Consider the following 26912-nt stretch of genomic DNA (forward strand, 5'->3'; position numbering starts at 1 on the left):
TTAAAACTAGAGGCCCGGTGCACGGATTCATGCCATGGGGTCCCTCAGCCTGACCTGTGCCCTCTCGCAATCCAGGACCCCTCGGAAGATGTCAGAGGGCTGGTTTTGGCCTGATCCCGCAGGCCAGGCCAAGGGACCCCACCGGTGCACGAATCTGTGCACTGAGCCTCTAGTATGCATATAAAATCTTTGGTTACTCTCTTCCCACCCTTCCCTCTGAGATTCATTAGTCTGTTCCATGTTTCCATGCCTGTGCATTGAGTGTCTGCCCCCTAGTGGTCAGTGCACATCACAGGTATTGGTCGAATGGTCGAAGGGTTGCTTAGGCTTTTATATATATAGACATGTCTTGAAATTTTTTTCTATGCCCCTATCATAATAAGGTTATTTTTTCTCAAGGAGGTTGTACTAATATGAAACCATCACCTTCAATGTCATTATAATATTCTTCAAGGTGCTTGAAATTCATTAATATCTCAAGGGATATTGATGATCACTGTTACCTTAGTCCTAATATGTAGTATCAGAAATAACAAGATATAAATAATTGAATAGAATTTCATCTAATAAGTATATTTAAAGTTCATCTCTTCCAAAAACAGCATTTTAATTACATTCAAATTGTACTCATTTTAGATATCAACAAAGTCATCATTTCCACAGGGGGCTAGATATTAGAAAACAGATAAAAATGAAACAAGTTTTATTTTTCAAAAGTCCTTAACTTCCAAATTTAGAACACCAGGAACTGCTAAATATACACCTAAACAAAATGTAAACATTATTAGAGAAACACAAGTTGCTCTAATAGGGAAAAAAACTGTAATACACATATAGTGGAACATAATTCACATAGATTCAATTTATAGGTATGTCTCAAAGTATAAAATAAATTTAAAAACCAAGTATCTACAAATACAGGCCAAAATCACTGATGACATTCTAAACTAATACACCAACATATAATGCTTTCCCAGAGGAAGTAGAAGGGTTCTCAAGATTTTATGTTGGCCTATAAATTTTCACTTCTTTGTTCTCAAATACAGAAGCAGATGACTCAGAGTTCTTCTTGTCTTTAAATTAATTTCCTGTTGGTGTTTTGTTATATAGGAATAATCCAAATGTATCATGAGAAGTGCTACCAAACTGTTCTATTTAGAGCTCAGTGACCAAGACATTTCTTTTTTTACCTGTACCTCTATTTCCCTTCAAAAAGCTTCTTAGGAAACTTATAGATAGTGGTGGTAAAGAGTTCAAACCAAATAATTCTGAATTGGCAAAGAAGTAGATAGTTGGCGCTAACACAGTTTTATTTTTTAAAAAATCACCACCATCACCACCCCATTTATTAAACCATAAGTGCAAAATAAGAAAGAAATCATATCCAAAAACATAGCAGGATAAAAAGTACTGGAAAACAAATAGAAGGCATTTAGAACTGTGATGCTTGTGGGCTTCAGTTGGAAGACATACAGCAAGCAAGTTATCACTAGTTGTTAAACTACTTGTATAATTTGTTTAAATTTCTAACTTGTCTAAATCAAGTTGCCCTACACAAAACAAAAAGGTCATAATTACTGTGCTCATGTAAGAGATGTGTGAATACTGTAATATGGGAGGAAGAATGGGGTATGGCACTCATCAGGTTAAAAGAGGCAGAACCAGGAAGAAAACTAAGCACTGAATTCGATCTGATCACAAACTGGGAGAAATGTTGCCTTTCTTCAGACTTTCCTGCATTACATAATTGCAGAAAAAGAATACCCCTCCTTTTTTTCTTAATGTATCTTAGGCTAAAAATGGCAGAATAAATAGTCCTTAATTAGCACACACTATTTTTAAAAGAAACATTTTTTAATCTGGTTGTTTGCTTGTTTGCTTTTTAATCATAAATCTTAAGAGCTGACTCTTCTAAAATGGTGCGCAGATGTACTGATATATTCAGGCCTTTCTTAAAAGTAAACAACTTAAATAGGGGCGTCTGTAATAGTGTCAACAATAAAAAGTAAACAAACTTACTTTGCATTAAAAAAATAATCAATATGAATTATAATTCAGTGTTTTAAACAAATGAAATATTCAACTTCAAATTAAGTATATTTAAAATAACTGCTGTTGTGTTAAATAATGAAACTACTATGTTTTATTCAATTAGAAACATACAATTAATAAACATTACATAATCATTCTATGTTATCACTATTAAAATTATCATTTTCTCTTTTATATGAAGATGGTGGTTCTAAAGCAATATTCTAAACCAGAAAAGCCCACCTAAGTTTTTGGAAGTCAGTGCATTCTGTAACTAAGTGCTCTTGAAAGGTTTAAAGATAAAAAGATAAGTAATCTGAAAGATATCCTTAATGATCACAAATACTGCCAGTACTCAAAGTCAAGAATGGTATAACCTGAGTGTCAATCAGTTGTCGTTTTTTCTCCTGATGGAAGGCGGTCCCATAACTGTAGCAACTGTTCCCCAATCTGAGGTTCTAGTTCCTAGATAAATCAAAAGTCAGAATAAACATTAAAATAACTGGACTGAATTTTTAAAATTACCAATACCTACACTGATAAAAATGTAAGAAAATCACTTTAAATTTTATTTTTCTACCAGCATATACTAAAATTATATGGTATACATTGCTCTAATTCTTTGCTTTAAGATTTATGAAGTTGACCTCCAGAATTTAAGACTGTAGTTAACCTGCAAATATCACAACTATTTGTGATAACTTGGTGAGAGATTTCCATGGAGTTCTGCTAGAATTTTTTTTCTTAATCTGGAAATAATGAATTTTGTTTCCAATGGATATTTAGCAAAAGCATTCAGCTTGAACTATAAAACATAGCATATTAGATATTTCTGGTGTTTTTTTTCCAAAAGACTAGCTTAGATGAATATATAATAATCTTATCTTAGGTATTAGACTTATTTCAAAATCACTATTTAGGATTAAAAATAAAAATATTCTTATATAACTGAAAAGAATGTTATTTACAGTCCTCTTGTGACAAGATGTGCTTTTAAAAAGAATCCACTCTTCATGTGGTAATCTGAAGTGAGTCACACTGGTTCAAATAAATTATTAACTGTGTGACCTTAGGCAAAACTAATTTCTCTGAATCTATTTTATCCTACATATAACTGGGCTAATAACTCATTGTATGCATTAAATTACCTTATATAAAGCAGTTAGCACAGTAGTCCATATGTATGTTAATTCCCATCACCCTAACTAGTTTAAAATGTATGTCAGCAACATCATGAAGACAAGGTAAAACATAATAGAAATAAAACAAGCCACAAAAATATTAAAAGGTTATATTTTTTACATTACATAATTAGTTAAAGTCTTAATGGAGTTAAATACTGTTGTTATCCTTAGACTTTAGTAAAATTACAATACTTCAGAATTACACTCAGTTTTGATCATATCTTAGGAGGATAACAGGAGTCTCCAAAACAGAACTTAAGAAATATTTTATATATGCAATGATAGAGAGAAGTCAAATTTACAAAATGTTAAAAAAGCAATGAACTCTATAAGAGATATTTTGCAAGTAGGTTTTTACTAGCTTCTTTACAATCTGAACCACTATTTCCCACCATGTGCATGTGGAAAATAGGATATATATTCTTACATTGGCTCCTCAAACAAATCACTAAATAACAGCAAAACAAAATAAAAAGAAAAGTAGAAGAAAACTATTAAATGCCATTGTATACCTGCCCATCTCTGCTTATCTGGACTTTCTTGTTATCATTCCAAGGATTGAGTAAATGATGTGCAAACTGGAAGGGAAGACTTTCTTTTCGTATCCACTCCACCTTAAATACTCCTCCTAGGCCAGCTGAGCCCCAATCCTGGCTCTTCTCCTTTCCTATCTCAGATGACATCCTAGAAAATCCCTGTGGGTAAAATGAGGTGGAAGGGTGAAAGTGAGGATAATATTAAATGTCTGAATTCAATTTATCTGAGAAAGCTATGAGGGTTTTTTTAAGGGAAAAATATAATATAGAAATAATACATAGCTAACAAAAAAGGGGGGAACATCTGTAATACTTTCAACAATAGAGATAAATTAAAAAATAAGCTACTTATTAAGTGTTTTTATAAAAAGATATATAAGCAAATTTTATAGGAAAGATCAATTCCAGCCTTCTAACATAATTTCAGATATGACAGATATTTTCTAAATGATGTTTCAATAGTTCTAAACCCACATTTATTCCATGATAAATGGATACAATCTAACCTCTATGCTTTTATTTGCAAAAATTATAGTAATATCAAATTCATTACTTTATAAATTCAGATATATGAGTTAAGACACACACTCAGTTTCTTGATTGTTAATACTAACTTCCTTGGCCTATTTAAATAAACATTTTACCAAAAATTCAAGATTCTCATTACTTTTAGTCTACCCAGAAATACTAAATCTACAGTTGTCTTCAGAAGCAGAAATTGTTTATCTGGAGAGGTTCTGGTAAGATAAGGCAAAAACAAAGGGATCCCTATTTATCATGCCCTTGACGAGGTGCAATGTATTTCTCATTCTAAGACAAACAAAATTGCATTCCGATGCAATACAAAGCCAGGGTTTTTTTGTTGTTGTTTGTTTTTTATCTCTATGGTCTAACCTGCAGCCAGAAGAACCCTTACTGCTTCAGGATGGCTCACCTGAAAATGTCCAGATCCTTGAACAGAAAAAACTAAGTAAACCATGCTGCTTTCCCAAAAGGCTCGATTTAGCTTCCGCTCATTACTAGGGGTTGTAGACCAAATACCCTTCTGTTGAGAAATTTCAAGGTTTCTCAAATTGCTACTCTTCATTATGAAGTATCGAATAGGCATGTTTGGTCTTGGTGAAGGAGATTTTGACCCCTATAAAAGAATGCATAAATTCTTGAAAGGTAATTTGACCTTTCGGAATCAATAGGCTCCATTAAATAACATCTTCATGAACATATAAACCAAAATATTTTACCAAATATTCAACAAATGCTAACAGCTCTGTCATTCATTCCTGAAAACCTACACAAGGCTCAATCAAAATGAGGTTAAAGAGCCCAAACCAAGTACTCAGTTTCAGAGCATTCAAAATCCCTTATCAAGAAAGGATCCTGGATTACCAAACTTTGATTTATACTCCAAATGTACTTTCAGAAAATATTTTAATAAACTTCAAAGTCTGAAAACAAAACAAATATTGCTCCAGCTTATTGCCAGGATACAGTTTCCAGGTAACAGTGCAAGGAAAGGAAACAAGCAGAAACCAGTGGTCTTGCTGAAATGCAGAGACAGACCAAGGCAACTAGTAATTGCGTGGCAGTGAACTAGACAGAAGGAAGCTGCACAGAAAGTGAGCTCATAGGGAACTGCAGAGGATTCCCACGGTTTTTGGTTAAGTGCTGACCTGCACACAAGTGAGAAAAAATGATCTGAGGCCAGGAAAAGACCCAAAGGAAAGCAGTAGACCAAACAATTCTGAGCGCTCACACATGTGGCGGGGAATATTTCATGTTATCCCCAACCAAAATAGAAATAATTTGGACTAATAATGGGTCATTAGTCCACAGAAATATCACACCTTAGTATTAGAACTAAATTAGTACCAGATAAAAACTGCTCTGGACCCACGCTAGCACTGCTTACTAGCAAATCCTGAAAAGATTAAATTGATTGCCACTAACTTAACTGTATACCAGAAGGATATCTAACACTACTTAAAGGAATACAACAAAAATCATGTAGCCAAACGAAATTATAAGGAATGCAAAGAAACAGAAGAATATGAACCATAACTGGAAATAAATTAATCAATAGGAATAGACTCAGAAATGATGCAATTAGGAGACAAGAATGTTACGGCAGTTATGATAAATATGCTTACTATCTTCAAGAAGGTAAAGGAAACATGAACATGATCACAGGACAAATGGAAGGTATTTTTTAAAGACCCAAAGGATGTTCTAGAGATGAACTTATAGTATCTGAAGTGAATAACACTAGAAAGAATGCATAGTAAAGAAGACACTACAAATAAAAATACCAGTGAACTAACTTACAGATACAGCAACAGAAACCTCTCAAATGAAGCAGAGAGATAATAACTGAAATATAATAATCAGAGCATCAGTGACCTGTGGGAAAATATCAAGTAGCCTTAGATTTGTATATCCAGGATCCCAGAAAGGAGAAGTGAGAGGTGAAATATAAAATATAAGTGAAGAGCCCTGGCCAGTGTTGCTCAGCAGTTAGAGCATCAGCCCACGCACTGAAGGGTCGCAGGTTCGATTCCTGGTCAAGGGCATGTACCTGGGTTTCAGGTTCAATCCCCACACGAGTTGGGGCATGTGTGGGAGGCAACCAATTGATGTGCCTTTCTCACATCAATGTTTCGCTCTCTCCCCCTCCCTCCTATTCTCTCTAAAAAAGCAATGGAAAAAAATACCCTCAAAATAAGGATTAACAACAACAAAAAAGGTGAAAAAGTAGTGGTCTTACATTTCTCAAAATTGATGGAAACTATAAATACACAGAATGAAGAAGAAACAGAAAAACAGACCAAATCATATCAAACTCAAACTGCTAAAAAAAAAAGTGGTAAAAAGAAAATCTTAATAAAAACAACTAGAGGACCCAGTTGAATGACTCGGTTGAGTGTCATGTCACCCTGTACACCAAAAATGTTGCAGGTTCACCAGAACACAACATACAGTACAACAAATAACCCTAGTCAAATACTTACTCAGATACTAACAACACAAGAAGGTAAAACTAAATATATTCTAAACATTAGAAATCATTCATTTTACAAATTTTTTAAAAGATAAATAGTTCTCAATTCCCTATCAAAATTTCCTATGTTCCTAGCTCCATCCTGTCTTGTTTTATAGTATATCCATTGAGTTGATAAAATCAATTAACAATAAAAAAAAACATTCTTTTCAATTCTGAAATTACAAACCAAAGTTAAGATAATCTTCTTATTTGTTTTAACAACAAAAAAGAAGTTCTCAAGAAATAGAAAGGAAATAATGAACTACTTAGCTACATGCCATCAGTGAATGATCTGTTAGTTTTAAAAGACACCAACATGGTAATAACTAGAAAAAATTGGCAAGCAAAAGAAACAAAAAATTTACTCAAGGTGTCGCAAGTTTGCCAGCTTCAATATATATCTAGAACAGAGCCCACAATTAGTAACTGAAAATAAGTGGTTTATGATTTTAAATATGTAATATTCGATATGCTACAAACGTGTTCCTTGCTACATCAACTTTTAGATACTCTACCTTTCCTGAGGATGGAGGAGAAGGGCTAGCACAAGGACTTGGGTAATCTTCTGTAGATTTTGCAGAAGCTTGATCTGGTCGGTCATCAGTGCTTCGTTTAGGATGTAAAATTCCTCTATCTTTGTACTTCTGAGGTGGATGTAGTGCTGGAGATGGAGATTTCATCAATACTCTTGAGTGAGAAGGATGAAGCAAAGACAACCCATTATATGTCTATTATATGTAAGTTATATATAAGTTCATAATACAAAGCAGACGCCATTTTAAATCAGTTTCAAAGACATTATAGTTGATAGGACACTTTTTTAAAGGTAATTTCATTCTTCTATTACATTTGGAAATTAAGAAACAGTTGGACTATTAGGGTACAGTTTACAAAAGCAAATATGCAAAAAAGTATTTTTAAAACAATCTACAAACGTCTTTAACTTAATATTAACAGTTACCCAAATATTATTCCCCTTACAAAATCCCTATCCTCTTTTGGGATGGTACAGGAGAGAACTTAACAATTATATTTTATATTGACATTTAATGTATTTTAACATTATAAAATTATTTAACTACATCTAAGCCAATGGCCTTTACAAGAATATCACCCACTCCACTTCCCTTCCACCTCCACAGCATACCTTAGAGCCAAGTAAAATAAATATTAAAAGCATACTAAAAATTGTAGTAAGGTAAAGTGGAAATAATGCTGGAGTCAGGATAGAAGATTTCTAGGACAGTACTAAATTTACAACTAACTAGGTACATGATCCTGGGCAAGTCTCTTAATTTATGAGCTTAAAAAGTATATAAATGTGGAACAACCAGACATTTAAAAATAAACTAAGTACTTCCTAAAATCGTGCAATATAAATGTGACAGCACCACCTATAGAATATTCTCGCCCAAACACTGGATCTAATCAAGCACTGAGAGCTAACTACCAGTTTACATGAACTACTTAGGGTATAGCAATAAATAACGCCAGGAGAAATGAAGAGACAAATCCAGAATGTGGTTCAGTAAGTACTCAGTGTCATCAACAAGTTCTGTGACTTTAAGCAAAATGATGTATAATGGACCAATTTTACCATACGCTAATTGACATAAACAAGAGTTAAGTTACTATGGCATCTCATCAACATTATAATGAAACACTTTGAATGAAATGATGTTATTCAAGGACCTGCTGTACATCTCACAGTACCACTGACCTAGTTTCTTCAAAAAGGCCAACAAAGGAACTGCTCTGAATACAAGAGACTCAAGAAACACAACACCCTAGTACAATGCATAAGTCCTCCTTGGATGCTAATTCAAATAAATCTATAGAGAACTGGGGAAATTATCATTTTATTGAAATTGATGATTGGATTTTGATTATGTAGAAAAAAAATGCCTGTTGTATTAAGAGATGCATAGTTAAATGTGGAAGGGTAAAATGACAGAATGTATGGTATTTATTTTGAAATATGTAAACAAAAAAAGAAAGCAAAAGAGAAAAATATTTGGCTACATACAACAAGTAGGTGAAATCTTGGTTACTATTGAATCTGGGCTGTGGAGTTCATTATAGTATTTCATTTACTTTGCTGTGTTTCACAATATTTATAATGAATAAATTAAAAGCAGAAAAGGGTAAGTGTTCAATAATTCACAAGCTTCCATAGAGTCTTGCAAGTCCTGCCTACAAGACAAGTTGAAATAGCTTATGCCCACAATTTATTCCATTTCTATAAATATCTTAGATGAAGGATTGTTAATTTCACAAACAAAATAGCCAAAACTTAAAGATATTAATAAAAATGTGATGTATGCATATATGAATCATTAACAACTTGATAAGTACAAAAATTAACTTTTCAAAGATTTTTTCCTCTCATAACCAAAGTTCAATGACTTTTTTAGTTACAACTTCTAAAATTCCATCATTCTTACCCTGCTACCTAACTGACCTGAAAATTAGCTGACAGAACTTAATGAAAGCAAAACCTTATTAAAATAAAAATGGTATTTTCAATAAAATTAAATATCTATTTTTGTGGTTTTCAAATTGATCTTTTACTCTGAGCCTTATTTTAGCTTTTTTTTCTCATGTTTATTTTGTTTCCCCAAAACATTTCATTCAAGTAGAAACAAAGTATACCCGTAAACCTTTCCACCTAAATTTTCATTTAGGAGGAATAAAGAGTTCTGATATAGAACACATTTATAGCTCATTTTTTCTTATGGAAATCTTTTGCCATTAAATTACTATTTGAAAATGATAAGAAAAAAAATTTTTTAAAAAAGAAAAAAACATTGGTTTGGCTTTAGGATGGGACATGGGCAATTTCTATTATTTTAATAGTTTCTTAAACTATTTTTAAATATTTTCAATTCAAAATATGCTTTTAGGTAAAAACTTTATAGGATGGAGAATATTATAAGGCTGAGGTGCAGAATGTACAAAGCTTCAAATGTAGAGTTGAAGAGTTAATTGAAAATATAAGCAGCTCAGGTCAGTGTGGCTCAGTTGGTTGGAGCATTGTCCCATATATCAAAAGGTGTGGATGTACCTGGGGAACATACCTAGATTTCAGGTTCAATCCCTGGTTGGGGTACATACGAAGGCAACCAATCAATGTTCTCTCTCACAATGATATTTCTCTCTTTCTTTCTCTCTCTCCCCCACCCCCAACCCCAACCCTCCTCTCTCTCTAAAAAGATATCAATAAGCATATCCTCAGGTGAGGATTTTTTTAAAAAGAAAGAAAATATAAGCAAATAGAATATGTGACTATTTTTGTATTTATCAAAGGATATTTATTATATTAAAAATAAATGAAATTCACTAACAAGGGAGAAACCAAGATGGCAACATAGGTAAAACACCTAAACTTCTGCCTCGCACAACAATTTCAAAACTGCAACTAAAGGACAAAACGGACATCATCCAGAACCACAGGAAGGCTGGCTGAGTGGAAATTCTACAACTAGAAGGAAAGAGAAAAGCACACTGAGACTCACCAGGACCTGCGGAAGGCAGAGGGACAGAGACGCACACGGATAGGGCTGGCAACTGAGTACACGGTTGGCTTTCTCAATCGGGAAGGAGACAAAAGCTCCCGACTGCTCTGAACTCCAGTTCCAGGCAAGACTCTGGAGACCCAGACTCATACGGGGAGAAATTGGACTGTCTGGCAGCGGGTAAAACTCAAGGGCAGCTTTCTCTCAGAGGTGCTTGCAGCGATTACCGCAGGACACTGAGACCCAGGGGCCTCTTAGGACAGGGCTGACCAGAAGCCATTGCTGCATGCTCCGCCCTGAGATCCTGCCCCACGAAGCCACAGCTGTTTGCTCCGCCCTGAGACTCCGCCCCATCCAAGCTGAGCACAGAGGCTTTTGCATATGAATGACCTGGTCCTTTGAATTCTAAACTTACCTAACAAACTGCAGCTGAGTCAGTGAGACCCAGAACATCCAAAAGAAGGCCCAAGGCCACACAGCAGCTTACATTGCTTCATAGCTGGGCCTCATCTGGGCACCTCCAAAACCCAAACAAAGAAGAGGAATCTGCAGATCTCTCCATAGCTCCTGCTGGGTGGCCTCAGGCAGAGGCTAAATTAGCACATCCTTGGAGATCCAAGAGTCAGTGTACCCAGGGGTCAGAGTGGAACCATCCAGATTACAACTCCTCAGATCCATAAGGAATACACTCAGGGGGCAGACTCAGTGAGCACCAAAGCCCCACTGAAGCAAGTCTTGTCTCATAAGGGTGTCTCCAGCACAGAAGTTCTCCCAGCGTAGACACAGCTGATCCTCACAACCAATTGGCCTAGAGGTCAATTCCTCCCAGTGATACCAACAACAATCAAGGCTTGACTACAAGAAGACTGTGCACACAGCCCACAAAGGGGTGTACCAAGAGTGTCCACCTCAGGTAACTGGGGAGGCTGAGCCACTGGGCCCTATAGGACACCTAGCACACAAAGCCACTCTATCAACTCAGGGAAGCAGCAAAATGGGGAGACAAAAAACAGGTCACAAATGAAAGAAATGAAGGAAAGAAAATGACTGTACATAGAGTTCAAAACCACAGTTATAAGGTTTTTCAAGAATTTTCTAGAAAAGGCTGATAAATTTAGCGAGACCCTCGAGGATATAAAAAAGGACCAACTAGAAATTAAGCATACGCTGACTGAAATAAAAAATAATATACAAAGATCCAACAGCAAACTAGAGGATTGCAAGAATCAAGTCAAAGATTTGAAATACAAAGAAGCAAAAAACACCCAACTGAAAAAGAAAAAAGAATCCAAAAATATGAAGACAGTGTAAGGAGCCTCTGGGACAACTTTAAGCGTACCAACATCAGAATTATGGGGGTGCCAGAAGAAGAGAGAGAGTAAGATACTGAAAACCTATTTGAAGAAATAATGACAGAAAACTTCCCCCACCTGGTGAAAGAAATAGACTTACAAGTCCAGGAAGCACAGAGAACCCAAACAAAAGGAATCCAAAGAAGACCACACCAAGACACATCATAATTAAAATGCCAAGAGCAAAAGACAAAGAGAGAATATTAAAAATAGCAAGAGAAAAACAGTTAGTTACCTACAAGGGAGCACCCATACGATTGTCAGCTGATTTCTCAACAGAAACTATGCAGGCCAGATGGGAGTGGCAGAAATATTCAAAGTGATGAATAGCAAGAACCTACAACCAAGATTACTCTACCCAGCAAAGCTATCATTCAGAATTGAAGGGCAGATAAAGAGCTTCATAGATAAGAAAAAGCTAAAGGAGTTCATCACCGCCAAACCAGTATTATATGAAATGCTGAAAGGTATTATTTAAGAGGAGGAAGAAGAAGAAAAAGGTAAAGATAAAAATTATGAGCAACAAATACATATCTATCAACAAGTGAATCTAAAAATCAAGTGAATAAAAAATCTGATGAACAGAATAAACTGGTGAATATAATAGAATCAGGGGTATAGAAAGGGAGTGGACTGACAATTCTCGCAGGGAAAGGGGTGTGGGGGGTGCTGGAAGAGACTGAACAAAAATCTTACACCTATGGATGAGGACAGTGGGGGGGGGGTAAGGGCAGAGGGTGGGAACTGGGTGGAGGGGAGCTATGGGGGGAAAAAGGAGGAACAATTGTAATAATCTGAACAATAAAGATTTATTAAAAATGAAAAAAAATTCACTGACAAAAAGTGTGTTTTTATTGATAACATTTATTTAATCTACATCTTGCCATCCTAGAGTGAAAACTCTAACTATAAATAATTTTTCTCTAAAAAGTAATCCCACAAAGATTATAACCTCTCTTCAAAAATAAATCTTCCTAAGAGTCCTCATTCTATTCCTCACCAAGATACATCAACTCTAGGCATTATCGATCAATTCTACAAAAAGTCCTATTGTTCAACAGCTAAGAGAATGAAAAATGTCAGGCTACATCTTGTAAGAAAAGGAAATGCTTGATCCTGGTATCACAAGGAGGGAAAAATGAACTTATAAGGCAAGCAGTCTCTAAGTATAACTAATTACACTTTATAATTCTGGTTTTCTTCTGTATTTCCAAATTTTATCAAATGAATATGTATTACTTTATAAAGGAAAAAGGAAGTTTTTATTTAAAAAAAGGTCTGTGTGCCTCTGTTAGTATGTGAATATAGATACACACATAATACATATGCGTTTATAAACACACACACAGTTCTATATGAATCTAACAGGTTTTTTTTATAGACAGGTGTAGGAATAATAAGACAACATTGAAATATCTATGGAAATGTATGTGCACATTCTAAATATGCTGTTCAAGTAAGCTTTTAGAATAATCTTTTCAAAAAAGTGGGGGATGTCAAAGTAGAAAATATGGTTTTTACTATTCTTTTGTTTAGGATGGTCTACATCAGAAAGGTTCAGCTGCACACAATGTGTGGTTTTCTTGGCAACTGGCTAAATTATTCCTAAAACTGGATATCTGAAGAACTTGGAAACCAATATATATTATTCCTCTTCCACTGAAGTCTGAACTAATAAAGCCTTTATGCTTCACTGAAATAAGCAAATTTTGATCAAAAGGTAATGAAATCCCCATCTGATCCTTGAACATCACATATCTTTTGTTTCCATTGTTTCTATTTTCAGTTTTTTACCAGTGAAATCATATTCTTACTACAGAGACTTTCCACCAATATTGCCAAAACTAGCATCACAGGCAAAATGTTGTCTTTGTTATCAACAAGGTAAGAAAATTTTTTCTAACGATAAGAAACATATTTGATTCTATTAAATGTGTTTACAAGAAATAGTTCTGAATCATGCCCAATGATTCATTATAACCACTATCATATCCTATATAATAAAAACCTAGTATGCTAAGTGTCCGACCATTCGACTGTTCAACCGGTCACTATGACATGCACCGATCACCAGAGGGCAGACGCTCTGACCAGGTTAGCTTGCTGCTAGGGTCCCGAAATCAGGACTGGGCAAGACAGGCCAGACATGCCCTACAGCCCTCCCACGGTCCTTCCCTGACCCCGATCGTGCACCTGTGGGGTCCCTCGGCCTGACCTGCGCCCTCTCGCAATCTGGGACCCCTTAGGGGATGTCAGAGAGCCAGTTTCAGCCCGATCCCTGCAGGCCAGGCCAAGGGACCCCAATGGTGCATGAATCCATGCACCAGGCCTCTAGTTATATCATAATATATTTTTGGATAAATAATTCAAGAAGAGATTTCTAACTACTGACAATCATATAATAAATAAAAATGTCATATCTAATTGCTAAATGCAAGAATAAAAGAATTTGATTAAATTGAAACAAATTTTGTCACAATAATAAATTTGTTTACTTATTATATGCCTCTCAATAAAATGTAAATTCTCTGAAGGAAGAGGTCTATTTTGTTTTGTACATTGCTCTATCCCTCACACCAAGAACAACAGGCATTCAATGTATCACTGAATAAATGCATGATTTTTCTGTAGGAATACTAGTCAGCAATATTGATATCTAAGTAATACTTGTGGATTGTTCTTTTAAATGGCTATAGCTATCACTTCTTGCTGTAGGGTACTTAGGAAAAATGCCACTTGATATGTATTAACTAAAATGTATAATAAAAAATGTTGCTATCTTCTCAACAGACCCTAAATTTGTGAATTCTTAAAATTAAACATTTTGAGTTTTTCCTGAAAAAAAAAATTTCTTATTAAATAACTCACATACCAGTAGCCTGAAATCCTTCATATTATCTTAAAACTTATAAGAATTACTAGTGGCCTGGTGCAGATTCATACACATTGAAAGGAAAATAATTAGAAGAAATATTTTAATATTTAATATTGGATTTTGTATTCAACATGGTCCATATACCATATTTGATTTTACAATTTGAAAAAGTTGAGTACACTGGTCTTCATTCGGAATTTCTGCCTTAACTATATGGTCAATGTCATGTTCCGTTCGTAATTTGGATTCACTATCTAATATCAATAATATGTGAGCGTGAGGCAGTCCACATTTCTGAAATTCAATGACATGAATTTTAGCTGCAGCTTTGCCAAATAAATTTACATTATCATTTAAAAGAGCCTTCAGCTTAATATTAAAGACACTGGCTACCAAGTCAGGTCTGTTTTCAACTTTTTCCCAGCATTGTAAATTATTTGTAATACCTGCCCATTTTGGGTTGCACTTCATGGCGATGAATATATCGGGCTTGCCATACTTCATTACAATTGCCATAGCATCCTGATATCGCTGCTGCATATTTCTGGGAGTACCCTCAAAAGACGATGGAAGTATTCTCATTTTACCAATCAGCACATTGTGATTTTCAGATCTAGAAGTGAGATGATCTATCAAACCACTATGTTTTTCAACTCTCAACTTAGATTGGTTTGCTTTAATAAAATTTATCCAATTGGCTTCCATTTTTTATTTTTTTTATTTATTTTTTTTATATTTTTATTTTTTATTTTTTATTTTTTTTTACTTTTATTTTATTTTATTTTATTTTTTACATTTTTTTAATTGTTTGAAGTATTAAAAATAGTAGTACATATGTCTCTTTTTTTCCCCCATTGACCTCCCCCCACCCTCCCCTGGCTTCCATTTTTTAATATGAATCGACAATATACTGTTAATTTTCCTGCATTTAAAATAGGATTGAATGTGTCCCGGACAGAGAGATGAAATCCATAATACTGCATTTGTGTGCCTCATGTCCTTACATTTTGTCTAGTATTATTGTTGCTTATACTGTTGTCTCTGAGTCTTAATGCAATATCCATTCCCCAGCCTTTTTCACCATGTGGAAAAAGAATAGGATATGTCATTGCATCTAAGGAAACAGGATACTGATTTCAGTTTAGTGGCATTTGGATTATTGGGATCTGGTTTACAATAAATGAGCAGGTCCCTTTCAAAAGGAGGTTCTCCATCTTCGTTTCTGAATATGATGGCAACCTCAGTTACACAGGGGGAATTATATCTACCCGGATCACTGTTACGATCGTATTTAATCACCATTGTTACTTCTGTGGGAGCAATACCTTTCGCTGCTGCTTCAGATTGGGCTTTCTTTTCTACCTCATGTAGCATCTTGTATGACTTTGTTAATTCGTTTATTTCATGCATGAGGTTGTTGATATTGATCATGAATCTTTCTGAGCAGCCCTGGTTTTCTGGCATTGCTAATCTTTTACTTGTTGCTTTGGCCATGTCTAAAACGTAGAGTTGAGCAAACTTCCGAAAACACCATCTGAAGGATAGTCAAGTTCCAGTACGGTGATAAACTTGTCCGTGTATTCTAAAACAGTATGGCCCATATCCTGATGGTGATGCAATATTTGCACCCATTGAAGCAAAAGCAAAAGAACTATTTATGGAATGAATATTTTCCATAAAATTTTTACTGTCAGAATCTTCATTTATCATTAATTTTTTTAAATATGCCAGGTATTCTGGAAAATTTATATCATTTGGACAAACTTTACCTTTGCTGCAACATCAAGTAAATTTTCCATCAGATGGTTTTTCATCTGAGAAATTTAGTGATAGGCAAAATTGACATGTAACAGTCATTCCACCACAATTATGTTCAATAATTACATCCTTATTTACTTCATTTTTGCTGTGAAGGTAGTTCCTATCAGTATTGGTAGTATTTGTTGATGACAGTTTTTCAGACATATTCTGTCGACGACGATGCTTTCTTTCGGCTGCAGAGGTACGTTGTGCCAATAGTTGGTCTTCAGACATATTCTGGTGATGACTCTGGCTTCTTTCCGCTACAGAGGTACAATTGGGACTGGCTGGCCAGGGAGGGACTGTGGGAGATTGGCCTGCCTGCAAGGGACCACAGGAGGGCTTCAGGGCATGTCCAGCCCCATCTCGCCCCGGCAGCCCCAGCTCGCGTCCCCAGCCTCACAGCCCCAGCTCACGCCCCCAGCCTCACAGGCCCACAGCCCTGCCTGGCACCCTGCCTTGGCCTGGCGCTGCCTGCTCACCTCTACCATCCCACCGCGGTCTCTCTCTCGTCGGGGCCCATCAGGGCTGACAGCACATCCACTGCTGCCCTCTGCCAGCGCTGCGTTACTGATGCCTACCATGTTCCACGCCGCCTCCTGGTCAGCACACATTATAACAAGCGATTGAACTCCCGGACTCCCGGTTGAACTCCCGAGGGGACAATTTGCATATTAGGCTTTTATATAGAGGTTTTAAAAGGGAAAATCTCTTCCCATTTTACTGTGACCTTTCTGTGTACCTTACATGATAACAACGTAATTTCTAAATATTATAAAAGCACATAATTCCATGATAAATAACTCCTTTTCCTGGAGAAAATGTCTCCTGTTTCAAGCCATTAATTTACCTTTCTGCAGTAGTAGACTCGTCAGGAAATTCAGTATCTGCTGAACTTTTCCTACTATTATTTGATCTCCAAGATGATGCCAAAGGAAGTTCTTCTGAAGACATAGGCCTTGGCCTTTGGCCAATCCCAGATGGTTGTTGTAAACCTGCAGACTGTTCTTCAGTGCTTAAAGCAGCTATAATTGCTCTAATTGTCGCTTCATCCACTTGAGACCACGGTTTCGATGGAGCTCTCATTCGACGTAAAAATAAGCTGTGCCACTTCTGTCTGAGCTGCAGCAATAAACTGGCGGCCTATAATAAAATAGTTTCCTCAGTTCAAATATGCTTGCAAGCACCTATTTGTTTATTAGTTAAGGGTCTGTGAATGTTTCCAAAGAACAAGCTTTACATTTCATATAATTTACTACTAATTTCATTCTTTTTATTGCAAGAATGAAATAAAATTTCTTCTTTACCATATTTGAGGCACAAAATCAAATGAAACAGTTTATTGAGAGAGACAATATGTGGTAGAGTGTGATTAATATGGAAAAACAAAAGCAGAGTAAACAAACAAAAATACATTTAGTTCCATTCATTTTATTTTAGTGACTGTGGAACATCCAAATAATGATGTCCAGAAGGCAGCTGGATTCATAGGTCCAGAGAAAGGCCTAAGCTAGATATAAACATGGTAGTCATCAATGCATAAATGGTTAGAGGTAGTCCCTAAGGACTGTGCAGAGACAGTGAAAAGAGCAAAGCACAAAGTATTGGAGTACATCTAACATTTAAGGCACAAACACATACAGAAGAGTCCGTGAAAGAACCTAAGAAGGAATGGCCTCTCTAGAAAGAAGAAGAATCAAGAAAGATTAATGTCACAGTATCTGGTGACAAAGAAGTTAGGACAGGGGTGAGGAGGAAAAATGAGAAAGATAAAATTACAAAAAGAAGGTTATGGACAATACTGCCAAAAAATGAGAAAAGGTCAAATTTGTCAAGGACAGCAGGCTGGTTTTGACAACATGGAGGACAATATTGGCCTCAGCAAGAACAATTTCAGTGAAGTGACAGGCTATTGGATATTCAAGTGAGACTATATATAGTAAATTCAAATGATGGAAGAATCCTAAAAAGGTAAATCTAGCCCATGTTAACTATTCTCAGCTTAGCTGCCAAAACAAAACAAAACAAAAAGCTATAAAATGACCTTTAAAAGTAGAGATGAAATTAAGGGTAGGCTTTGTCAAGAAATATTTTGAATTTGAAAAGAAACATTCCTCTTTCCCTATTCAGAGATATCTGAAAAGAGAAAACAGAATGGAATTCATATCTTTCTCTTAGAAATAGTTAAAATAAAGGGATTTCTTGTGTACCCAATACTCAGTATTACCTTATATACACAGAAATACTCAAAATATTACCATGCGTAAATACTGACCTACATCTAGGTTTTTCAAATCCACTGTTGGAATAAACCCCAATATAACAGAGAATACCTGAGGGCCCTATGAAAACTGAAAAAGAAGTTGTATATTAAAGATATAATTTGCATTATATTGTTTATCAGATCATACTAACTGGATCACACTACTAAAGAGCAACTTACCTCAGGTTCTAGTTTGAAATTGAGCCACTCATCAAGTTTCAAAGCTGCCAGATTAGCAGTAGTTCTATCTTCCATTTCACTATCACTACTATCATTAGGAATACCATCCGCTGTCCAAACAAATATTGAAAGAAAAATTTTCACTTTTACCATTTTATATTATAGCAAAAAGAATAAGCAAATATAGATTGACATACCATATTTACACAAATCCTCGTGATATACTAACAATTTGTGTGAGGAATTCTCTAAACCCCATAGGTCACAAATTAAATCTCAATATTTAAGAGGAGGGGGGAAAAGAATTGTAAAGACTACAATCTCTAATCACAAGGCAACAAAACAAAACAAAAAAGACAAGAAATTTAAAAATCCAAAAAAAAAATTAAATAACTAGATGAAGAAGAAAATTAACATAAAGAAAGGAATAAAACATTTAAAATAGTAAGCAAAAAATTGATATATTAGGTAAAACAAAATGTTATTAATAGTTAAAACTATAGTCTAGTTCCTTGAAACCTAATAAGCAATCCTCTGAAAAATTTAATAAAGGGAGAAAAAAGCACAAATCTAACTACAAAATCAAAACTGAACATAAAATTGTAAAAATTACACAAAATGTGTTAAGCTTAAAAGAATTATAGAATCTTGAAACCTTCAAAAAAAATTATTCATTTCTATAAAACAAATTGAAAGAATAAGTAATTACTAAAACTGACAGAATAAGAAATAGAAAAACTCGGACTCTTTAAGGAAGAAATTCGAGATGTCCTTAAAGAACAACAACAAAGAAATCCAGAACACCAAGTCTCTCAAACTTTTAAGAAATCAAATAATAGCCAGTTCCTTTAATGAGAGAATCTAAACCTAACCTTAAAACTGATAAAACCTAAAGATACTTAAATGTGCAAATGCACACACCACACAAACTCTATGTAGGTCAGCCTCACTAATGAACATAACATATTACAATTTTAGTAAGTGCTAGCAAAATATTTAGCATTGCTATAAATTACTCTTAGTCCAAGAAAGGTTTATCCTTGGAACAATATGATGGTAGTTCCATAAAAAAAAAATATACACCACATCATAAATGAAATAAATTCTGATTACATGAACAAATGCTCAGACGTTATTTAACAAATTCAACACATTTTTAAAACATTAAAAACCAAACAATTCTGTCTTAATTTAATGAATAAAATAATTTATTAAAACAAGAATTAACATTATAATCAATGGTACAACTTTAGAATTTAAAACTTTATAATTAAAAAAAGACAAAGTAGACCATTAACATGGTTTTCCAATATCATGAAAAAGAAATGAAAAAATAAATTTTGGTAACAAATTAAAATATTACCACCTGAAGGTAATATAACTTAAGAAATAAAGAATCTAAAGGATTAATAAGAGCTTAGTAAAGTAACAGAGTACATAAAAATATACTCTTTGAGGTAGAGTTCTTATTAAGCAAGAAAACAGGCAAAGAGAAAGAAAACCTATTTACCACAATAATTCAAAAACAGCAACAAAACACCTTAAGAATCATCTTAAGAAATATATCCAACCTTTACAAAGTTACCAAAAAATTGCTAAATTTAATAGAAGATATAGCTAAATAGAAGAATATATTTAATTTGCTGGAAGCAAACACTAAATTAAAATAACAAAAGAACTGTTTAGTGCCAAAAGGTTTACAAGAAGATGACTACTCAATGTTCATAAAAAAAAAAAAATAGGTAAGGTTATCAAATAACTTAATAACAGAAAAGCAGCAAAGAGTTACAGGTAGATCCTCCACCAGATATTAGAGCTTATTCAAATACAAAACTATTGAATAACATGTTATAATTTAAAGGCAGAAATTTAAAGGAACAGAAGATACAGAGAGTTTTACAATGCCAAATGTAATATGAAATCAATGTAAGCTTTCAAAAGACAATACATAAGGATTATTTTGGTGCAGGTGAGGGAAAGCACTTGGAAAAATATGAAATCTACATTTTAAAACAGAGTCAACTCAACATGGTTGAAAAAATTATCTTAAAAATCAAATTATACCAAAAGAAGAAAAACAAAACAGAGTACACTTCTCACGTCCATGGAAGAATGAAACTTTTTTAGCTTTGAAGTGAGCAGTATAGAAAAAGATTATTCAATATGAATCTATAGTAGTCAAAACACAGAACTAGAATGGCCAGAGTGGCTCAGTTGGTTGGGCATGGCCCTATGCACTGAAAAGTTGCCGGTTGGATTCCCAGTCAGGGCACATACCTGGGTTTCAGGCTCAATCCCAGATTAGGACACTGAGAGAAAGCAACCAATCAAAGTTTTTCTCTCTCTCCCTTCCTCTCTCTCTAAGCATGTCTTCGGGTGAGGATTTAAAAAACAAAACAATACAAAAACACCACAGAACTCAAAATATATAAAACTAACAAAAATGGATATTATATATGATAGAAAAAAGGCTAATAGCTTTAAATCATGAAACTGTAGGTCAAATTAAGAAAAACATCAGTACTCAAACCTTATTCCACCCCACTCTCTCTTTGATCATTGTGTTTCCAATCACATACCCTTAGGTCAATTCCTAGATCTTTTCTTAGTGCAGAATCTTGGCCCTTGCCAACTTATTTATGTATCTTCACATGGCTAGCTTCTTCATATACTTTAGGTCTCAGCTTAAATCATATCTCCTCAGAAATTTGTCTAGGGTTTCTTTCTAAAGTAGGTCATCCCTAAGGCAGCCTGCTTTATTTCTCTCATAGTACTATATAAAACACTTACTTTTTTGCTGTCTTTCTACCATCCACAACCATGTAAACTCCTAAGGACAGAAATAACTTGTCTATCTTGTTTTCTGTTACATACTCAATACCTACCACAATACCTGACATATAGTAGTTATTCAATAAATATTGGCTGAGTCACCAAATAGCAAAAAATTAGAAATAATCAAGATGTCCAATTGTAAAGAAACGTTTTAAGTACATTATACCACTTTAATGTGATAGAATATTTTGCAGCCATTAATATAAAATATTTCATGTTTTTTATATTCTATACAATCAAAACAGAATATAAAATAATAGTATGGGTAAAATAATTTAAAATATGTATATATCTATAGAAAAAAATAGGTAATATTAAAAAATGTTTACATAAGAGTAATAAGATTATGGGTAACTATTATTATTATTTCCTTTAAACAGATACCTTTTATTTTTGGTAATCATTTAAATTCAGTGGAAGAGAGAAGCAAACTTCCTATCAGCAAGATTAATAAAAAAATACAAATCAAGTTATATTAATTACTTTCAAGAACAGTGGTATGCTTTAGTATTTTCTAATTAGCCTTATATCAAAAGGGAGCTAACACTACATAAGTTTTTATAATTTCAAAATTTGTTTGGTTTAGTAAAAAGAAAAAAAACTTCATTTCAAATAGATTTTTATTTCCTTCATAACATATTTACCTCGAAAGGATGAAGATTCCTGAAGAGCATTACTTGCCAACCTAGCTGGTCCACAGAATACCAATACAGTGACGGGTGTCACTGCTGAACAACATCTAATGTTAGCTATTCTATGGGCTCTGGTCATTTCATCATAAATAAGCCAATCTGTGGGCAGTGCCTGAATTGCTGCAGCTTGACCATTGGCTGGAGGAATCTATTAGGAGAATAAATTTAAAAATTGTTAATTATGTTTATCACCTAATTTACTGGTAATACTTTTAAACTGTAAAACATTCCTTAATAAAATGGGTGATGCATACCCAAGCAAAAATTAAAGCAAGTCATTGCTCATGTAGTTTGGACAAAAGTTCTCATTTCTTAACACATTAACTCTTCCAGCTCGAAGAGTCAATCAAAATTTTGTTCCAATGCTGAATTATACACACATATATATATAATTAATTTCTTAAAGCAGGTCAGTATTTAGAACATTTTTCATTGATTTTTCAAACATCTAAATTAGATGAGTTTCACCTCAAGGCCTAAGAGCATTAAAAATGTTTTACCTTTTTATATTGAGGCTGACTGAGAACTGAAGTGGGATGAAACCGTACTTTTTTCTCCTTTGACCCTGTCAATACTAAATTCTCTCTGTCCACATGGACTAAATTAGGATACATGCCTGCCACCAATGCAGCTTTAACGACAGCCCAATTCTCGGAATTTGTGTTAACATCTCGAATGTCACCACCACCTCGTGCTCTAACAAAACCTAGAAAGAGGAAAAAAACCACACCTACTTTTCCTATTCACAACATACTTTTAAATTTGTGTGTTTTTTATTTAAAAAATTGTAGAACCTATGTAAGTTTAATGATATTCAAATTCCACAATAATTAATAAAATCTAACTTAAAATGTAGAATCAATGTTCTAAGAAAGTTTACATTTGCTCAGGCTAAAGAAAGTAGAAGATTCATTGGGGGCTTAGAAACTTTTTAAAAATTACACATTCTTGCCTGGCTGGCATAGCTCAGTGGTTGAGCAGTGATCTATGAACCAAGAGGTCACAGTTCGATTCCCAGTCAGGGCACATGCCAGTGTGGGGTGAGCAGGAGGCAGCTAATCAATGATTCTCTCTCATCACTGATATCTCTCTCTCTCTCTCTCTCTCTCTCTCTCTCTCTCTCTCTCTCTCTCTCCAATAAAAATACATTTTAAAAAATTGCACATTCTTGCAGTCAAGTTATTCATGAGCACTTCCTCTCTCTCGTCAATAAAAATACATTTTAAAAAATTGCACATTCTTGCAGTCAAGTTATTCATGAGCTGCTATCTGAAACACACTAAAATCATAGCTGAAAACCTAAACCATTCTTGTAATAATTTCAAAAGTCCTTCATATTGTCCCATATTTGAGACAACTCTAAATCCTCTGGTTTATTCCTTATGTTACTTTGGCACTTCAGCTCATCTGTAAATCCAGACTCTGGTAGTTTTCTTCTATTTTTTCAATGTATTATGCTACTCAAAAAGGAATTAGCAATTCTAAAATAAAATAGCTACATTTTTAAAAAAATCAAAATGCCTTCAAGTGATTACTTGTTGTTTTATGTTCCAAAAATATGAAGGCCAGCATTTGTATCAAGCTAGTTAATTTTTTATAATTTATATTTCATAGAGCTAAATATCTGTTTATTAATAGTGATAAAATATAACTGTAATATCTAGACTGATCTTTACCAACAAATATATTATAAAGTGTTCAATGCCAACAGTATCAAAAGGTATTCACACATTTCTCAATGACAATTCTACAGTGTCAATTTTTTTCAACAAACAAAAGCTGAGGTCACATAGAAGTCTACAAAGCAGGTAATGAATATCACAAAAAAGTGGTAATGTCATAAAAATAATATAAGATGGCTTAATACTAGAAATACTACGAGGTACGGGCAGGGTTCTCTCAGTGGTTTAAATAGGTTTTTTGTGGGAAAACATTACCTGATGCTCTAAGTTGACCGAGCAATTGAGTTCTCATGCCTATGATTATTTCCATGGTAGCTTGTGAAAGAAAATTCTTTTCACAAAAGGCTCGCTCCCACCCATCACTTCGTGCTTTCTGCCATGCCTATAAAAATATAATTATATAACATGATACATGTACCAGACACTTCTTAGGCAATAAAGTAACTGAAAATCACTACATTAACCACTCAAGGTCAATTCTTCTTCTTCTAATTATTTTATAAAATCTAAGACTTTATTAAAAAGAAAAAAAAAGATTGTAGATGAGAGAACAGACTGATACTTGCCAGCAGTGAGCAAAATGGGTAAAGGTGGTCAAAGACACCAACTGTCAGTTATAAATGAAGTTTAAATGCTGGGGATGTAATGTACAGCATGGGGACTATAGTTGATAACACTGTATTGTATATTTGGAAGTAGCTATGAGAGTAGAACTTGTTTAAAATAAACTTTTTTTTTTAATGAGATATACTTGACATGTAACATTATATTAGTTTCAGGTGTACAACATAGTGATTCGATATTTGTATATATTGTGAAATAATCTTCAGAATAAATCTAATTAACAGACTAGAGAGTAGATCTTAAAAGTTCCCATCACAAGAAAAAAAAATTATAACTGTTTGAAGATAGATGCTAACTAGATTTACTGTGATCATTCTGCAATATATACAAATATCTTATCATTATGCCATACACCTGAAACTTTTTGCCAATTATACCTCCATTTTTTTAAAAAATAAATAATTTAACGCCTGGCTGGAGTGACTTGGTTGGTTGAGCATCATCCCATGCACCAGGAGGTGGCTGGTTCGATTCCTGGTCAGGACACATGCCCAAGTTGCAGCAATCCCCAGTAGGAGGCGCGCAGGAGGCAGCTGATTGATGTTTTTATCTCTTTCTCCCTCTCCCTTCCTCTCTCTGAAATCAATAAAAATATATTTGAAAGAAAAAATACATAGTTTAAAATTTAAATATAAAAAATAAAATCTAAGACTGTGATTTATCATTAGTTAATTTATACTCAAATGCTAAGTAAGTTTTTTGAGTTCATAAAAATCTCAATGAGAGAGCTAAGTATCAGGAAACCTAAATGAGCAGCTATGTAAAAATATTTACCTTTCAGATACAGGTGCTAATTATCCTTCACTAAAGTATAGAGCCTTTAAAACTAAGTCATCATAGCACATTTATATCTAAGAATCCTCCATTCCTCCAAAAATAACCTCTGTATCAACCTCCTAATCAGTCTGAGAATGGAAAGTGGGATTTCTAGAAACCATCTATGTGCAGTATAAAATAGCTCCTCTTTTAAAATGAGTTCTTTTGCTTTGAAATATAACTGATAGATCAAAGCAGTAATCTATCTATTCCCTCTCTTCTTTTCAAGGAGCCGGGGGAAAAGCAAAGAATAAACAAGAGCCCTCCCAGTTTGGCTCAGTGGATACAGCGTGAGCCTGCGGACTCAAGGGTCCCAGGTTCGATTCCGGTCAAGGGCATGTACCTTGGTTGCAGGCACATACCCAATACGGAGTGTGCAGGAGGCAGTTGATCGATGTTTCTCTCTCATTGATGTTTCTAGCTCTCTATCCCTCTCCCTTCCTCTCTGTAAAAAATCAATTTAAAAAAATAAAAATAAAAAAAAGAATAGATAAGAATTCTCCAAATCTTTCTCTAATTATTGTCACTCAACTGATCTGTGAGAATACAAGGTATCATAGACCCAATTAAGAGCAATGCGTTATCCATCCTATATAATAAAAGCCCAGCAACTGAAACGGTGGAATGACCAGAACGACCAGAGACCAGAATGGCCGCAACCCCTCGCCCTGGCCAGCCCTGCCCCCCAGGAGGGACCCCCACCCCAATCCAGGGCCCCCATCAGGGCAGGGCAGCCGGCCCCCACCCATGTACCAGGCCTCTATCCTACATAATAAAATGGTAATATGCAAATTGACCCTAACAGCAGAAATACCAGAATGACCGCTCAACCAGTCACTATAAAGCGCTGTGACCACCTCTTGGTCCCTTTCCCCAGCCAGCAGGCTCCAACTGCCCAATGGCAAACAGGGAACTGAGGGTGGGTGGTGGAGGACACAGGCGGTGCCAGACCAAGGCCCCCGCCCACCAGTCACCCCACACACAAAGGGCAACCCACAATGGGGGCGGGGCCAACAAGCAGGTGGGAACGGCCAACCTCTCATCCCTTCCCCTGACCATCAGGTTCCGACCGTCTGATGGCAAACGGGGAACCAGGGATGGGTGTTGGTGGGAGGCGGGGCCAGCTGCAGGCAGCCGGGGAAGATGGCCCTGATCACAGGCCAGGCCTAGGGACCGTACCCACGCACAAATTTCGTGCGCGGGCCTCTAGTTGTTTAATAATACTCACACAAAAGAAGCTTGTAAATATTTTTGTAAATTGTATGTATTTTAAGGAAATACTTGGGAAAAAGTATTTTCTGCATAAACAAAAAAACGCTTTTTTAATGTACAGGCATAGACTACATTCAAAAGAATTTAAGGATAAATAACATGTCTACCTTTTGAAGAAATAACAAAATTCTCCCCTGCATCTGAATTTCTAAATTATATATAATTTCCCTTCTTCAGAGTCTCACTTTCCTTATCTTTCCTTTCCCATTTAGCAGTTT

The 26912-nt window shown here is 34.9% G+C and overlaps 1 protein-coding gene across 2 annotated transcripts in view; it reads right to left on the bottom strand.

The window, feature by feature from the left end:
* Nucleotides 1–552: 552 nt before the first annotated feature.
* Nucleotides 553–26912, bottom strand: part of YTHDC2 (YTH N6-methyladenosine RNA binding protein C2) — a 76175-nt gene continuing 49815 nt past the window's right edge. The window contains exons 21-29 of one of the 2 annotated variants that reach the window (XM_080679940.1): nucleotides 24238–24364; nucleotides 22801–23006; nucleotides 22253–22448; nucleotides 18774–18883; nucleotides 17181–17473; nucleotides 7304–7475; nucleotides 4686–4889; nucleotides 3728–3910; nucleotides 553–2496 (exon numbers count right to left, since the gene is read on the bottom strand). In XM_080679940.1, the coding sequence (XP_080536066.1) occupies nucleotides 2416–2496; nucleotides 3728–3910; nucleotides 4686–4889; nucleotides 7304–7475; nucleotides 17181–17473; nucleotides 18774–18883; nucleotides 22253–22448; nucleotides 22801–23006; nucleotides 24238–24364 (1572 nt within the window). In that variant the 3' untranslated portion in view covers nucleotides 553–2415. The remainder of the gene's footprint in view (nucleotides 2497–3727; nucleotides 3911–4685; nucleotides 4890–7303; nucleotides 7476–17180; nucleotides 17474–18773; nucleotides 18884–22252; nucleotides 22449–22800; nucleotides 23007–24237; nucleotides 24365–26912) is intronic. The other variant, XM_080679941.1, reaches the window with a different exon arrangement.

This window comes from Plecotus auritus, assembly GCF_963455305.1.
Source record: "Plecotus auritus genome assembly, chromosome: 7".
Taxonomy (NCBI): domain Eukaryota; kingdom Metazoa; phylum Chordata; class Mammalia; order Chiroptera; family Vespertilionidae; genus Plecotus; species Plecotus auritus.